We start from the raw sequence: 12,702 nt of genomic DNA, 5'->3' as shown, positions 1-12,702 counted from the left end.
ATTGAGTAGAAAATAAATAGCCTAGAGCGTGATGACGAGGAAGAGGATCACTATTTAGCTGATATCGGGGCTTGGCTGTAGGATTATCGCTATTTCTTATTTGACTGGAACCACAAGTATAAGGGCAACCACTGCCAGAATATCTGCCCAGTTATGCCTGAACAGCTTTGCAGCTGATGTCACCAGATCTCGAGTTCCGAGGCACATCTCCAACTTCACCTTGACAACCACCATGGGCCCCTTCGATCGTCGCCCAATCCCCGACTACTTCATTGCTTCACCACTGGTAGCGCTACTCTATCCAGTTCATCAGACTCTTCTTCGTCTTCGCGGTTCACCACGTCTCCCTCCTCCAGATGCCCGTCCAATCCGAGTGGTCTGCATCTCCGACACCCACACCTTAGAATGGCCCGACATACCTGATGGAGACCTGCTTATTCACGCCGGCGACCTCAGCAACGATGGCTCAGCGCGCGAGATCCAAGCCAATGTTGACTGGCTGCGAAGTCTACCACATCCACACAAGATCGCCATCTGCGGCAACCACGACAGCTACTTTGACGTGCGCTCACGCCTAGAAGAAGACAAGGAAGACTCGAACGCCCCCTTTGCGGCAGTCTCCTCCTCGACATCCTCCATTCACTCTCTTAATGATCCCGGTGCCTCCCACATCGACTGGGGCGACATCCACTACCTCCAACACTCCGCCGTCACCCTCACCTTCCCGGGCTCCCCGTCCATAGCAGCAACCTCAACAACGCCCCTAACAAGCACGCGCCCGCGCTCCCTCACAATTTACGGTGCTCCTCAGATCCCCGCGATAGTCCCCTTCGGCCCGGAACACGCCTTCACCTACCCACCCCAACACGACGCCTGGTCTGGCACCATCCCCCAAGAAACAGACATTCTCGTCACCCACACCCCACCACAATCTCACCTCGACCTATCCCCGATCTACTCAGCCGGTTGTCCGAACCTCCTTGCCGAATCCTGGCGCGTGCGCCCGGTTTTGCACGTCTTCGGGCATGTCCACGAATCCTCCGGCCAGGAACCTATATTCTGGGACGAGGCCCAGCGCGCTTGGGAACGACTCTGTGCGTCGCGCCGCCCGCGCGCAAAGCATGGTCGCTTAGCTTCGCTGGCCGGCTTCCTCCGTGATCTGTTTGATTTATCTGGATGGGCGGACGCGGCGCGGGTTGTGCTCTATGGTATCCTGGGAGTCGTCTGGGCTCATGTGTGGGGTGGTGAGAGTCTCGGTGGTGGATGGATGGTGAATGCTGCTTGTATGTATAGCAGCAGTGGGAAGTTGGGGAATCCACCTAGGGTTTTTAACCTCTAACCTTGGTTCCGCGTGCATAGCGTGTGGTTTCTTTCATTTATCACCATACCACACTGATCATATGATACTCAAATGTTGACTTGGGGTTTTGGATCTATGCTGGGCATTTATTTGCAGCAACCAAGGCACAGTATCCATATCTCTCGGGGTTAAGTTGAGCTGTTGTAGTATAGCAGATCGCTGTACATTACTTTCAAAAGTATATAATCTTTAATCTATCAAGAAGCAATCCTAGCAATAATGACATCAACTCTACTATATATGAAGTCCAAGCTTAAAGCCACAAATGAAGATAGATTTCACCACACCAACCCAGCAACATTGTCAATTGATTGGCAGAGTATCCCCCCTCAACAGACCAATCCCCGCGTTAAGGACCCCCCAAACATGTGCAAGTCAAGTAGGTAAATAGCGCAGGGGATATACCCACCCCAAGCAACGGTTCGCAAATAGATAGCGTGTGGATAGCACTTCAGTCCAGTAGTCAGTATTGGAGCCAAGATTTGACTTTCAAAGGAGGGGGGGACAGGGCTGGGCAAGCTATATAAACAGACAGTGTCCCTCATGATCTTCTTGATCTTCTTGATCTTCCTTTCCTGTATACAGCCCTATCAACTCTATTCTCTCCCACTCTTTATCTTCACCTGACAATCTTGCCATAATGGATTTCCTCAAGAAGGCTGCTGAGAAGGCTACCGGTAGCAGCGAGCACAAGCAGCAGAACAACAACACCAACCAGCAGAATGATGACTATGTTGACAAGGGTATGTGTGGCTTTTTCTATCCACAATCACTGTGGATTGTGCTAATATGATATCATATATTAGCCTTCGCTGCCGGTGTGAGCAAGTCTGGTTACAACATCGACCGCAGCATGCAGGAGAAGATTACTGATGCTGGTCGTGAGGCTTACGAGAAGGCTACTGGGTATGTTTTCCTTTGATGCTTTGCTTTTTTTTGCTTTTTTTTTTGCTTTCTTTGCCCAGGTGGTTTATTAGGGTTACGTTACTAACTAGCATGTCGCTATAGCAACAAGGTTTCCGAGAAGATTTCCAACTAGATTAAGATTTAGTATACAAGATACACGATATCAATCTGACATGAATGAATGGATATGCAACAATTCTACCGAGTAATGCTATGCCTCCGAGTAGAGACTTAATAGGCGCGGGGCAATAGAGGGGTCTAGAAGGGATTGGCAGGCCTCAGCCACAGTGAAAGGGGTGATTACGATCGACGACAGTTCAGCCTATCTGGGTGCAGCAGGCCGAGGAACAAGCAACAATTGACTGGACTCGATCGATGAGCACGATCCTATTATCGGAGGTATCACACACATCGGCTTTTATTACTGATAGGGCTTTTTTTTTATAAGACCGAAGTTTTCATGGATCTTGGCAACCGTGGAATAGGGTTCGTGCAGAATATTCTGTAGGTCGCCACATGGAGTGGACTCTGCAGTGGACTACAGTACAGACTACACAAGTGTAATGACAAACCCTCTCGATGTCTGATACATTTGCGTCAGTGTTTCAGGTACGATCCCGCCGTGAGACATCAAAAACATGGAAGAAACTGAGACGCAATGACATCGACTGGTTAACCAAGTGGAGTGATAGGGGCACCCGAGATCTTATTTGTGCCGGTCCCTCCACTAACCCTAAATCGCCTAACTTGTTACCAGTAATAGCGTTACCCAGAACCTGTTCTCATGGAAACAATCACCCCATTTGGCCCAAAAACTGTCCATACCTAGCTGTACTGCAGCCCCATCACCTTACTAGCGGCAATGGGCGTAAAATATAATGTGTTGTCGAGTAGACTGTATAGGATAAGATCGAAGCGTTCGACCCACACACGGCGTAAAAATGAGACTGTGGTCAAGCTTTTCGAACCAGGCACGGTGTTTCCTAGAATTGATAGCTGCCGGTTAAAAGATCGTGATCGCCAATGTCTGCAGTGGACATCTTTCACCCTCAACCATGTGGTGCACATATTATCTCGGGATAGCCCTTGCGGCCATCCCCTTAGGCCACGCGTTATCGCCGCGCACGGATATCAACGATGCCTATGACTTTGTTGTTGTCGGTGGTGGCCAAGCTGGTCTCGTGCTTGGTGGTCGTCTGTCCGAGGATACCAATCACACTGTCCTGGTCCTGGAAGCCGGTGACAATGGCGACGACTATCGTGAGCGTATTGGTGCGTATCTCTTGTTTCATCCCATATCTGGAAATGATCAGGCTAATAAAGCAAAGATACGCCTGCATACTCGTATTTTGATTCTCTCTGGACCACTCCGCTGAATTGGATGTTTTACACCAATCCTCAGCCTAATGCTTACAATCGTGAAATCTACTGGCCTCGTGGCAAGACCCTCGGAGGTTTGTTCTCTTCCAGCCTGCTCTGCAGACTCAATTGTTAACGCATGCACAGGAAGTTCTGCCATCAACGGACTGTACATGACCCGTCCCGGCAAAGAAGAAATCAATGCCTGGCAGGATATGCTCGGCGACATGGACGGCAACGAGAACTGGTCCTGGGACTCCTTCTACGCCGCCATGAAGAAGAGTGAAACCTTCTCGCCTCCCACCGATGACGTGGTCAAAGAGGCAGGCATTACATGGAATGCCTCGACGCACGGCACTGACGGTCCAATCCACATGAGTTATCCTGGCTAGTACGTGTCTACGTCTTCCCGTCTTGAATCATTTTCATGCTAACACTACCCCAGCACTTTCCCTGAAGTCGGCTACTGGTCAACATCGCTGGACAACATGGGAATTGCCATTTCCGAGAACATGTATGGAGGCGACGTCTTCGGTGCTGAGGTGTCGACTTCCTGTATCAATCCTTCCAACTGGACTCGGTCTTACAGTCGGACTGGATATCTCGACCCGCTGCCTGATCGGGGTAACTACGATGTTCTGGCCAAGGCCCATGTTACACGTCTTGTTTTCGACAACTCTTCCTCTTCGGACAACCTCACTGCCAGTGCTGTTGAGTACACCATGGATAATGGAACAACGACATTGTCCGTAAAGGTGAACAAGGAAGTTATCCTAGCTAGTGGCTCTATCGGCAGCCCTGCTGTCCTCCTTTACAGTGGCGTCGGACCCAAGGATGTCCTTTCCGACGCTGGTGTTGACCTTGTCTCTGAACTTCCCGGTGTCGGACAGCACTTGCAAGACCATTTGGTGCGTGAAACCACCCCATCCTCCCCTGACCAAAAGCTAACACATATACAGAGTGCCACCGTCACATTCAGCACAAACGCCGACACTGCAGGCTCAATCTACTATGACAACGGTGCAGACAAGGACTCGACCCTCTTCAAATCATACATCGACTCCGCAGTGGCCTACGTAAACGCAACAGGCATCTACGGTAGCAAAGTCTCCGACGAAGAAACAAGCATCCTTTCCAATCTCAACAGCTACAAACCAAACACAACCTACTCCGACAGCGTGATAGCAGGCTACGAAACAATCTACAACACAACCGTCAAAACAATCTTCAACAGCCCAATCGGCCAGATCGAGCTGCTGCTCATGAACAGCGATGCAAATGGCGACATTGGTATCTCTGCTGCACTCCAACACCCCTACAGCCACGGAAGAATTTACATCAATTCTTCTAATCCGATTGATTACCCAGTCATCGACCCCAACTACTTGACTAATCCAGCCGGTATGTCCCATACCCTCATGCCCAAGCACAAAATACACCTTCAACCACGCCATCCCCCTACAACCTAAACCCCAATCCCAAACCAGAAACTAACAAATTCAAGACATGGAGCTCCTCCTCCAAGGCCTAAAACTCGCCCGTCAACTCGGCCAAACCTCCCCGCTGGCAGATAGTCTAACGAACGAAACCGCGCCGGGAACAGCCATCAAAAGCGACGACGACTGGATGGACTGGATTCGCAAAGAAGCAAGCACAGAATTCCACCCATCGTCCTCGTGCGCCATGCTGCCCCGCTCCAAGGGCGGAGTAGTCGACGCCAAGCTGCGCGTGTATGGATTATCGAATGTGCGCGTTGCAGATGCCAGTGTGCCACCCATCGCGCTGTCGACGCATCTCATGGCATCTACATATGGTGTTGCTGAGCTGGCTAGTGAATTGATTCGGGACTTCTGGAATGGTCGCGGTGATGGAGATAAGAGTGTCGATGTGGATGTTAGTCCGGCGTTTAGTGGGAATGAGTCGACTACTCTCTCTGCTGTGACTGCTGCGCAGACGACGAAGAAGAATGCCGCTGCGGCTCCTGCTGTTGGTGTTTGGGGCTGGGGTTGTTGGATGGGTGTGGTTTTGCAGGTTTTCGCTTTGGCAGTTTTTGTCTAGAGTGAGTCTTGTTGCATCACTGCATGGTGTCAGCCTTTTTTTTTTACTTTCTCTTTTCTTTCTTTGTCGATGCTTTAGCCTTTGTGGATGGTTCATATGGCGCTTTGATCTTTTGGGTGGTGGTTTTGGTTATGAGGTCGACTTGGTATTGCTGTGACTGATACCTAGATTAATTCATACTTTAATATCGCGGGCTCAGATTTACGAATATACAGTGGAAATGACTCTACTGGGTGCTTTGGAACAATTTTCATAGTTGTAGCTCGTGAAATTCCTTTCACTTGTTTTGTCCATGGAAACAGGCGTTTTGTGATATCTTGAGGGCCTTTTCATGCGCTCCAAAAGCACTACAATAAAAATTTTGCTTAACCAGTATGCTTAGATTCAATCCTGGTAGAGGTTGTTAAGAGTTACAATGTCTAAAGGGAAGAACGATGACTGATATTTCTATACTCTGCATAGAATGTTGGAGAATGACTCGAGTTGTTCAAGTCTGAAAATTCACAATATATGGTGAATCCCTTAAATACTAGGAAACTCTGCCTTAAGCTGGTTTTAGTCCGATTCTTCAATTGTGAACAACCATAATAGCGGCCCATTGCCCATCTAGAGCATAGGCTATAGCTAGCAGCCATACTTCTCAACACACACCATTATTATTTGTGAGACTGTGCTAGTCTCCGGGTCTAGATGGGTAAGCGAGATAGAATCTGATAAAAGGTATGCAACAATGATGATGGTAAAGTAATGGAAAGTAGACTGAACGCTGATTCTGATATCAGTGTGGGAACTCTGGGGCTCCCATGGCTACACGGGTGTCTATCTATAGTTTGCGCTCAAACCCTGCCTCCAAATGGTCATACAAAACGTTGAGAATTTTGACCGGAAGATAACGTAGCGGTCGCCGCTTGCACTAGAGAGTACTCCTCGCGTGAACTCTCACTTTTTAGGGCGTTTCGCATGCCAGCAAGCTCAAGCATCAAAATTGCGCGGCAAACCACAGCGGATCCCATGAACCTGGCAATGATCTGAATGCTATCGACATATCCTAAAGGCTGTTAGCGAAATATAATAGTCAAGATCCAGAATATAGAAGGTCTCACCTATAAATTGAATGGAACTGAATGCAATCGTTCCGTACAGGAGATGCACCACTGTAAGCAAAGACGTCCACCAAGATATCGCGACAAACAAATAGCTCTCCGGCTTCCAAATCAACTCCAGTTTATCGTGCGTGATACAAGGTGATAATTCATGTCTGATCCACCGACCAAGGCCGTTCTCTGCGGATTTTCGGCTACCTTCATTCTTCCGGGGCGTATTGACTCGCAGTGCGAGGCACCACGAGCCGAAGATGTGAATGAAAAGTGTAGTCACAGCCCAAAGTGCCGGATACCAAACATCGTCACAGCTAATTGTATTAATGGTCCAGGATCCCATGTAGAAAGCGGTTGTGTACACGTTCGCGATAGCCCCCATGACAAGAACATATTCCAGTATCGAGACAAAAACTGCTTGTCTAGAGGAGAAATGCATTATTGCAAGGTGGTTGTCTCTTGATTTCAGCTCCTCGATTGGGTTTGGGTAAACGAATGTTGGGAGAGGGTTAACTGCTGGAGAGCCGGATGCTATGAGGAGCGCGAGTAGCGGTCGGCGTCGCGCTAGAAGACTGGTCTCTGCTGTACCTGAACCGAGGAATGTAAGAATCGTTGGTCCTAGGCCCAACGCGACGATTCCGCTTCCCATGTCGCCTTTGATCGCCTCGCTTGTGTTTTCTAGCATGCAATTGAGGAGACTCCAACAGACTTCTGCCCCAGATTGTTTCAGGGCAAACTCTGCAGCACATGGACCATCGCGGATTTGGAGAAAGTCGTTTCGGTAAACTGGGAAGAAATTGAGGAATCGGGTGTTCTTTGCGAAGACAGTAGTGACACAGCAGAGCACTACTAAGCCTAGCATGATCGGTGTAGTCATCGTCCGCCGAATAACTGAGATTTTGTAAACCGTGACAGTACTTGCTTCTGGCTTCAGGGATATTATTTTGTTCTGGGGGATGGCGGAGAGTTAGAGGGAAAGATATCTGATATGCTGGCGTGGGCGTCCGATTTCTGTGAGCTTCTGGCCCTAAGTGCATATCAGAAAAAGCACGAATTTCCGTCACCCAATAATAACACTAGCAAGGAAGCTCGATATTAGATTCTTCTCGCCCTACGTGATGAGCCAGTTACATCATTACTCCCCAGCCTTAGTTCGGTTTTAGTTCAGCCCTAGTTCACCATTAGTTCAGCTTTAGTTAGAGTAGTGCTGACACTACTATATTCGGCCCGGCCCATTACGGTCCGAAAATGGTACTGTGGTCGCTTGAGTGTTAGTTATCTAAGATTAGTGTGGTTTCGTCCGTCTTGACTGCACAAAGCGTGGGTGTCATGAATTGGTTGACGATTGGCCGTTCTTGCTGACGATAACTAACTTCTGAACTTATGACCAGTGTTGAGCTAGTTAATCTTTCAATTCCTTTTGCAATCCTCCAAGTTTAAATATATTTTTGGTACTTACCTTCGGGATTTCCGAGTTCTTCAACGAATGTGTAAAAGCTGTCATCGGTAAATATGTATGTTGAGAATTGCGGCTACTGGTCATGACCTATGCCATGAATGGTTCATAGACGACTGCCATAGTCTTATAAAGAGGACGTTTAACCATTCGCCTAAAAATCAATGCTGCTTAAAGGTGTTAGGCTTATATCTTGACAGATCTTTATCCATCATTTAAGAATCGGGTTAGAACTAGCTTAAGGTAGTGTTTTCCAGTATATAAGGGATACACTATACATTAATGAATCCTTAGACTTGAACAGCTCAATTTTTTCTTCAATATTTCGCGCTAGTATAGATCCACTATCATTCTTTCTTCAGATATAATAACTTTTAGCAAATGCTGGCGGGACCATTTCGTAAGCTTACACTGGCCAGAATATGCCTGTCGGTGCGATAGGAGCTTTTGGATATGAGCATGACATGGCTTAAACCTGACATGTTTATAAATCTAGTAATTTAGGTCATCGAAATGAAACGAAGGTTTGTATACATTGTATGGGTATATATACACGATTGATGTAAATAAGCAACAAATCCAGCCCAAACTTTAAATCTATAGCTTAGGCTTCTCATTAAACCTCGGAGCCTCAAGAGGATCATAAGCCCCAAGTCCAAGAGTATCAGAAGGCACGAAACCAGAATGCCCGCCAAGCAAACCACGGGTATCCAGCAACGAGGGATTCAAGTCCTCCACCCGCGTAGCGCCAATCAAACGCATATTCATCTCCATCTCATCCTTAAGCAGCTGCATAGCACGATCAACACCCTCAAGCCCATAAGCCGACATGGCATACAAGAACGGGCGTCCAATACCAACACCCTTAGCGCCAAGGCAAAGCGCCTTCAGGATATCCGTCGCACGACGCACACCACCATCGACATAGACTTCGATGCGCTTGTCCCAGCCACGCTCGCGGAGAGCAGGCATCACCTCGGCTAGCACTTCGATGCCCGAGCGTGCTGTTTCGAGCTGGCGGCCACCGTGGTTGGATAGCACGACGCCGTCGCAACCGGCCTCGACGGCGCGGAGGACGTCCTCGACGCACTGCACGCCCTTCAGCACGATGGGCATTTTAGTGATGGATTTGAACCAGGGGATATCCTTCCAGGAGAGGGCAGGGTCGATGAAGGAGGAGATGGCGCGGGCGGCGCCCTGCGAGCGGTCGATGTTGTCGCCGCCGGATTGCACATTTGAGCCTGGGTCTGAGAACTTTGAGCGCATGTCTTTCTCGCGGCGGCCGAGTTGGGGCGCGTCGACTGTAATGAAGAGTCCCTTGCAGCCGCGCTTTTCGGCGTGCTCGACAATTTTGCGGGTGATTTCGCGGTCTTTGTTGACGTAAAGCTGCAGCCATTGGACTTGGTCGCCTTGCTTTGCGTCGACAATTTCGTCGAAGGAGCAAGAAGCTAATGTGGGGATCATCTGTACGACGTCGTGGGCGTGTGCCGCTTTGGTGAGGACCACTTCGCCTTCGGGGTGGCCTAGTTTGCCCAGCGCAGTCGCTGTTACGTAGAAGGGGATGGAGCATTTTGTGCCCAGCATTGTCGTGCTCATATCAATGTGCTCTACGTCCACAAGGATGCGGGGGCGGAACCAGATCTTGTGGAATGCGGCGTGGTTCTCGCGCATTGTCTATGGCGGTCAGCGCTTGCCGGATGATTGGGGGGTTCACGACGTACGATTTCATCATCTGCTCCGCTGGAATAGTATGCCCAGGCGGTCTTCTTCATGACCCTGCGTGCTACGGCTTCAAAGTCCATCAGGTTGTAGCACGCTGCGAGGGAAGGCATCCGGCTGATGCGCTCCTGGCGATCGGATTCCTCGGGATCAAATGCCTTTTCCTCCTGCTCGACGGTCGACATGTCGACTTCGCCAAGATGTTTTGAGTGGTCTAGGAACTTGTCCAGGGTATCGGGAGGGTGAATGGGGTCGAACTCTTCGGTCGCATCTTTGCCCGCATACTTGAGGATGATCTTTTGGCCACCCGGGTGTTCTGGGCGTGTTAACGCATGATCAAGGTGCAGGAAGGATGCACATACCAGGGAGGAATTCTGTTACATCGTACGCCTTGCCGTGGACGATCACCCAGCACGAATCCTTGGAGTTGTGTTCGGCAACCGAGGCACCTGTGAGTTTGCCTGCCATGATAGAGATGATAAATGAATACAATCGAGCTATTGCATAGAGGAGAGAGAAGTATTAGAAGGAAAGAGAAGATGCACTTGAAAAAGACGTCCTCTGGACCTCGGGCTAAAGGAGTCCGGGGACGAAAAGTTGCGGGGAGACTTCTCGGCCGACTCGGGTCATTGGCCCACCGTCCAACAGCTGCAAATGTATTAATCAGTCAAAGTATGTCTTGCGAACTCTGTATTGTTTGATAGTTTCATAGCCTAGTCTTCGATAGCTTGGGTTGAAAAAAATAACTCATGTCTGCTGCAGAGCAATATTGAAACGTGATTAGCAAGGAAGACCTCGGCATATACATGCACGATCTAGCCAATACCGATGGAGACACTACATCTCCCGGGACATGTCCCCGGGTCGATCGATTTTGTCTGCATTCAGCTTCTAGAAAGATGTAAATAGAACGATGGCATTCCTGGAAGAAAGAAGGGATTTGGAATGCGAGGGAGGGAAGGAAAGGCGAGGCATGTAGGCCTGAGGCATCAGCATTGTAGAATGTCACGTGATCACGTCATGAGCAGACCATCCCGGATTCATGTCCAACATCTTCAAGATAAGATTGACTCAAGCCAAGCAGCCGTGTATTAGAATGGGCATTGACATGGTAAACGGTGGATCGGAGACCAAGAAGATCAAGCAACCTTGGCAAACGCCACTGTCGATCCCACATTAAGCTTCTCAAAACCAGGTTTTGGAGTTGCACGGCAGAGAAAGAACGACAAAAAGGAGGCCGAATTGGCCATCCGCGAGGGAGAGTCCTATCGGCATCTACACGGACACCATGAGACTGACCACTCAGTCATCAATCACTCCCTCACAACAAGTCCCTGGAGATACCGGGGCTTCCGAACCTCCACCTTCACCCACATCTCCGCGCCTCCGCCTCTCCAGCACGAGCCCCTTTGCCTCATGGCCACTGACGTATGGACAGCCTACTTTAACCGCACTTTCAACCATGAAATTTCCAATTGAAACAAGGCCATTAAACCTGGAATGCGAGTGAGATCTGGGAACCGAACGAGGAGTGGCCAGAATTGAGATCATTAACAAGTCAGACTTCCTGGCACCTACGAATCACGCTTATCTGGGTAGCCTATCTCATCCCACACCGCATATTAAAATATTATTCCGAACCACGGCGACTTCACCCATAGCTCGTGCTTTTCTTTTTGCCCCCTATGCATTTTGCCTAAAGGCATGTATAGTACCCTCCTTGAGGATGTCCCAAACAACATGCCCAATGGATCTAAATGACGTTTCTGGGATCGACCGGCACGGGCGACACGGGCGAGCTGCACGTTGGTATCAACGGACATGCAGAGTGACATCGTTTGGACCACAACAACTGCAGTAAGCGACAACCCCTCCTCTACAAGACCCCCACGGTCTCGAATCCAAGATAACGAGATCAGAACCGCATCTCTCCGATGGCCCGGGGTCTCCTGAAATTGTGGGCATATTCGACGCGCAATACGATGTTGTTGAATGATGATAGTCCTACGCTACGGTAAAGCGTTCTGCCCTTTTACAGTATAACGTTCAATCTCGTCCCCTCGGATGTTGAGTGGAAAAAGATATAGTACATCAAACCACCACCACGAAAAAAAAAGAAATTAAATAACTCAGCTGCCTGGTAGCGATTCTCACCATCCTTTTTCGAGAAAACTTCCAATGCGCCGCGAAGTGGTTCAACTACATCATAGCGGAGCCTGTCCGATGAAAAACTCTTTCCCTATTGAATCGATTTTTTAATGAGACATGACGTGGGGCGGGATCAATATTCAGATTTTTCTTTGATACATTTTATGTGTCACCCCATTCGTCGGGTTGGGCTGAAAGTCGACCTAAGATTTTATACAGTACTGTAGTAGAACGAGGAGACCAAAGTGTGGTTGACGAAAACTCTTGGCGTGCATTAGGGCATAATTTGATTGTTTTCGGCATGATGCATACTTCAGGGGGGCCTGAAGACGATACATATGTACGGGAGTGAAGCAAGTACCAATAGCCTACCTAGGTAATCCCCGCGCTGGTTCTTGCGTAAGAAAAAAAAAAGAAGGGGGAGAAGACGCGGAGAAAGGGAAAGCAAGGAGACGCACTGTTCAGGTTGTTTATGCACATTCTATACGAGGAAAGACCACATGTCGATCAACACGGTCGAGGCTATCCCTATTAGCGTGCCGCTAGTCACGCATTCGCTCGTTTTCCACTCGGGACAAGAACGGCTTCCCGACTCCGTT

General features: G+C 49.1%; 5 protein-coding genes across 5 annotated transcripts; 3 read left to right on the top strand and 2 right to left on the bottom strand.

Annotated features, from left to right (window-relative positions):
* Positions 1 to 232: 232 nt before the first annotated feature.
* On the top strand, positions 233 to 1,339 carry N7511_003177 (metallophosphatase domain-containing protein; the record flags this gene model as incomplete). Its single annotated transcript, XM_057125602.1, has 1 exon — positions 233 to 1,339. The coding sequence occupies one exon, from the start codon at positions 233 to 235 to the stop codon at positions 1,337 to 1,339; it is 1,107 nt and encodes a 368-aa protein (XP_056987761.1).
* A 661-nt stretch (positions 1,340 to 2,000) lies between these two features.
* Positions 2,001 to 2,399, top strand: N7511_003176 (uncharacterized protein; the record flags this gene model as incomplete). Its single annotated transcript, XM_057125601.1, has 3 exons — positions 2,001 to 2,103; positions 2,167 to 2,266; positions 2,369 to 2,399. 3 exons carry the CDS (start codon positions 2,001 to 2,003, stop codon positions 2,397 to 2,399), a joined length of 234 nt encoding a protein of 77 aa, XP_056987760.1.
* A 922-nt stretch (positions 2,400 to 3,321) lies between these two features.
* N7511_003175 (GMC family oxidoreductase) lies at positions 3,322 to 5,683 on the top strand (the record flags this gene model as incomplete). Its single annotated transcript, XM_057125600.1, has 6 exons — positions 3,322 to 3,538; positions 3,595 to 3,720; positions 3,773 to 4,016; positions 4,071 to 4,533; positions 4,585 to 5,026; positions 5,130 to 5,683. The coding sequence occupies 6 exons, from the start codon at positions 3,322 to 3,324 to the stop codon at positions 5,681 to 5,683; spliced, it is 2,046 nt and encodes a 681-aa protein (XP_056987759.1).
* Positions 5,684 to 6,540: 857 nt separating this feature from the next.
* N7511_003174 (uncharacterized protein) lies at positions 6,541 to 7,642 on the bottom strand (the record flags this gene model as incomplete). The annotated part of the gene is made up of 2 exons (XM_057125599.1): positions 6,541 to 6,731; positions 6,787 to 7,642. 2 exons carry the CDS (start codon positions 7,640 to 7,642, stop codon positions 6,541 to 6,543), a joined length of 1,047 nt encoding a protein of 348 aa, XP_056987758.1.
* A 1,191-nt stretch (positions 7,643 to 8,833) lies between these two features.
* On the bottom strand, positions 8,834 to 10,423 carry N7511_003173 (L-lactate dehydrogenase (cytochrome); the record flags this gene model as incomplete). The annotated part of the gene is made up of 3 exons (XM_057125598.1): positions 8,834 to 9,910; positions 9,958 to 10,271; positions 10,318 to 10,423. The coding sequence occupies 3 exons, from the start codon at positions 10,421 to 10,423 to the stop codon at positions 8,834 to 8,836; spliced, it is 1,497 nt and encodes a 498-aa protein (XP_056987757.1).
* Between the last annotated feature and the right edge of the window lie 2,279 nt (positions 10,424 to 12,702).

This window comes from Penicillium nucicola (assembly GCF_028828085.1).
Source record: "Penicillium nucicola strain IBT 29836 chromosome Unknown utg000002l, whole genome shotgun sequence".
NCBI classification, from domain to species: Eukaryota; Fungi; Ascomycota; class Eurotiomycetes; order Eurotiales; family Aspergillaceae; genus Penicillium; species Penicillium nucicola.
Note: the sequence above shows the minus strand (reverse complement) of the source record. Positions and strands in the feature narration are given on the sequence as shown.